The sequence below is a fragment of the Bidens hawaiensis genome, unplaced genomic scaffold (assembly GCF_021521415.1).
Source record: "Bidens hawaiensis isolate Kalapana, Puna unplaced genomic scaffold, B.hawaiensis_p1.1 tig00006359_1, whole genome shotgun sequence".
Taxonomy (NCBI): domain Eukaryota; kingdom Viridiplantae; phylum Streptophyta; class Magnoliopsida; order Asterales; family Asteraceae; genus Bidens; species Bidens hawaiensis.
Genome location: NW_027491424.1, coordinates 555,861 through 558,893, shown reverse-complemented (window position 1 = coordinate 558,893; position 3,033 = coordinate 555,861). Strand labels below are relative to the sequence as shown.

Below are 3,033 nucleotides of genomic sequence, written 5' to 3'. Positions count from 1 at the left end.
TTACTTGAATAATTGCTCGATTTGGTGTTCTATGCTTATTTGCCTATGTGTTTATCGCTTTTGGATGGTGGAACTATAAATCCTAGACCATTTGGCAACCCCTTGTGGCAAGGTGTCGTTAACGTAATGCAATTAACGATAACTATAAAATCTTAGACCATTTGGCATCCCCTTATAGCTAGGTGTCGCTAACTTGTTTAGCGATAACTATTTTATCCAAGTTTATAGCTCTTATTTATTGTTTCGTATACTAGTTTTGTGTCATTTCTTACTATATACTATTGTTGCTCAAACTTATGAATTGCTCACCAACCTTTGTGTTGACAAACTTTATTTTATGAAATGTTACAGGTTTACATCTTGGTTGATTTCGGATGCTTGAAGAAAACGTCACAAATACCATTAGGATATTAGCAAAAATGAACAATATTTGATTTGCTATATTTTGTTACATTTTGTTATGACTTGTTATGAATATTATTATGTGACATTTTCGATTATGTGAAATGAAATGAGTTTATTAAATATTGTCGCTTTAATAATGTCATGTGCTTATGGGCAATCGTTACACCTCGGCATGTTCCGCCGCCTTTGGTCGGGGTGTGACACTAATTAAATAAAAACAATAAAAAAATATAATACTGCAAATTTCAATTAAGAAATGCAAACTAATAACCAGGAACAAAGATCTATATAACATATAACTTGAAGAAATTGGCCTAGAGTGGAAGGCAATAATCCTCATTAATAAACGAAAATTTCATAAATAATAACAAAGTGACTGTTTGGCAACAACACCCTCGATTGGAACATTGAGTCAAATGTATGAGTAAACATAGAAATTACAAATTTCTAAAAACTTCTTTATATTGGATGTCTTATTCGTAAGATTTCCATCTTTATCAAAAATTACAAGTTTGATTCCATCTCTACTTTAGACTCTAGATAAAGCGACATGCAACTGACCATGTGAAAAGACAGATTATTTAAAAAACAAACCAACTCTAGATAACGATTGGCATTGACTTTTATTCTTTATCACCGCAAAGCATACAACAATAGGAATCTGCCTTCGTTGAAACTTAAATGGAATCTTTTGTTGGAAGGTGTTAAAGCAATTCTATGAATCAAAGTTCGCGTCCCTAAATTACTTCCAACTATCACTTTAACTTCTATAACATGTTTGCCTAGTGATACGACCTTTAAAAGTGTCCCATTGCAAAAACCTACTTTCTGATTAATAGTTCTTAGTAGCATCAACTAGAACACCAAACTTTAGTGCTAATTTATGGTGTGGCAAACCGAGAATTTTAAGTCCATTAAGCACATCAAGTGAATATAAACTTGGATCAATAGCATAATTTATATGTTCATTAGGACAAATACTATCTGGACTCAAGTATTCCTTGCTATCTCCCGGAAACATCGATAGTAGTCGATCGTTAATTTCGTCAACGACTTCATTCGTTGGTTCAAGAATGGCTCTTTCCTGGAAAAAAACCTGTATTATTGAAATTTTGAAGAACTGAGGGATACACAAAGTCGATAGGATCAGATATGGGATCGGCTGAATCAAGAATTAGAAGATCATTAGGTATTTCTATAACTGCATCACCGTCGTTAGAGCCACCTATGTTACCTTCACCCAAATCCAACAACCATTGTGCATATATCTTAGTTTCCTCGGTGTTATGTGCTTCACTTCCTACAGTTAACCTCATGTTTTTAGTTTACCTAAGAACTTTGCAATATTCCCAAATGTAAGAAGAACTTAAAGAAGCATTAAAAATGTCTTGTCTGGTTCCACTTTGAATAACAAGTAGAACTTGTCTGATATCTCCACAAAATACGATTGCCTTGCCTCCAAATGGCATGCTAGAAGTATTAGAATCACCATGCGATAAAATATCTCTCAAAGTCATATCCAACGCTTCAAAACCATGCATGTGTATCATTGGTGCTTCATCCCATATAATAAGTGAAGTTTTCTATAATAGATTAGCAACATCGATGTCTATTTGTATATTACACGTAGAGACTTCAGTTAAGTTAAAGAGAATTGAAAACCGAGAATGGGCCGTCCTACCTCCTGTCAACAACAAAGATGCAATCCCACTTGAAGCAACATTTAAAACAATCTTTCCTTGTGCTCTTAGGTATGCAGATAATGTCTTCCAAAGAAAAGTTTTACCGGTTCCGCCATAACCGTAAACAAAAAAAAACACCCCCTTGATTATCTCCAACTGCATTAATGATTTCATTATAAACATTTTTTTGTTCATCGGTTAATGCGATAAAAAGATCGTCAAACTCAATTTGAAGATGATGTCTATCATAATCCATCTCTTCAGTGATTAAACGATTATTTGAAGAAGAAATCGAATCATAACAAGGGTAAGGCATTTTTTTGTAATCTCGTAAGCTGTGATTATTACGAACTAAGATTTTCTCAATCTCGTATAAATTCAAGTTTTTTATTTGATCTTCATTAAGGAATAAATCTGAAAACACATCATAAATATATTTTCATTAATGAATAATACTTAAAATTATGAGCTTAAGTATAATGCGTATAATATAAATATGAAAATTATACTTATATGTGCTTATTATTCAAATACTAATGCAAGTAAATGGTTTATACTTGGTGACTTTAAGATGCGTCGTTGTTTATAAAGAATGTCGTCTAATAATATTTCCCATGTTTTTTCCCAAACATAATCCGGCCTCGAGAGAGATTTAGATGTCAACATCATGGAAAACAAACATCATAAATAATGACCGGAGCCAGCATGACTCGCTTCTTGAATAACTTCTACATATTTCGTATCATCATCTAATAGCCCCGCTGCATAACAAGCTTGTCGAAAGGTGCTATATTTATGACCATTTACTGTTAGAATGTCATCAAAGGATTTTGGACATTTAACTTTGTTTAAAAGAATCCTTAAAAAATAACCCTCACTAGCAGAAGGTGAAATGGCATGAATTCTACCAAGTGAAAATCCTTGCTTTCTTGGCGCCCAACACCGT

General features: G+C 33.2%; 1 protein-coding gene across 1 annotated transcript; it reads right to left on the bottom strand.

Moving 5' to 3' along the window:
• Positions 1 to 1,237: 1,237 nt before the first annotated feature.
• On the bottom strand, positions 1,238 to 1,721 carry LOC143632064 (uncharacterized). The gene is made up of 2 exons (XM_077100655.1): positions 1,539 to 1,721; positions 1,238 to 1,489 (listed from the first exon to the last, which is right to left on the bottom strand). Exons 1-2 carry the CDS (start codon positions 1,719 to 1,721, stop codon positions 1,238 to 1,240), a joined length of 435 nt encoding a protein of 144 aa, XP_076956770.1.
• Positions 1,722 to 3,033: the final 1,312 nt, after the last annotated feature.

Excerpts from the sequence above, each read along its gene's own strand:
- LOC143632064 (XM_077100655.1), bottom strand. The coding sequence starts at position 1,721 with ATGAGGTTAACTGTAGGAAGTGAAGCACATAACACCGAGGAAACTAAG. Across the intron at positions 1,490-1,538 it reads TATCTGATCCTATCGACTTT|GAAAGAGCCATTCTTGAACC; the intron begins GTGTATCCCTCA and ends GTTTTTTTCCAG.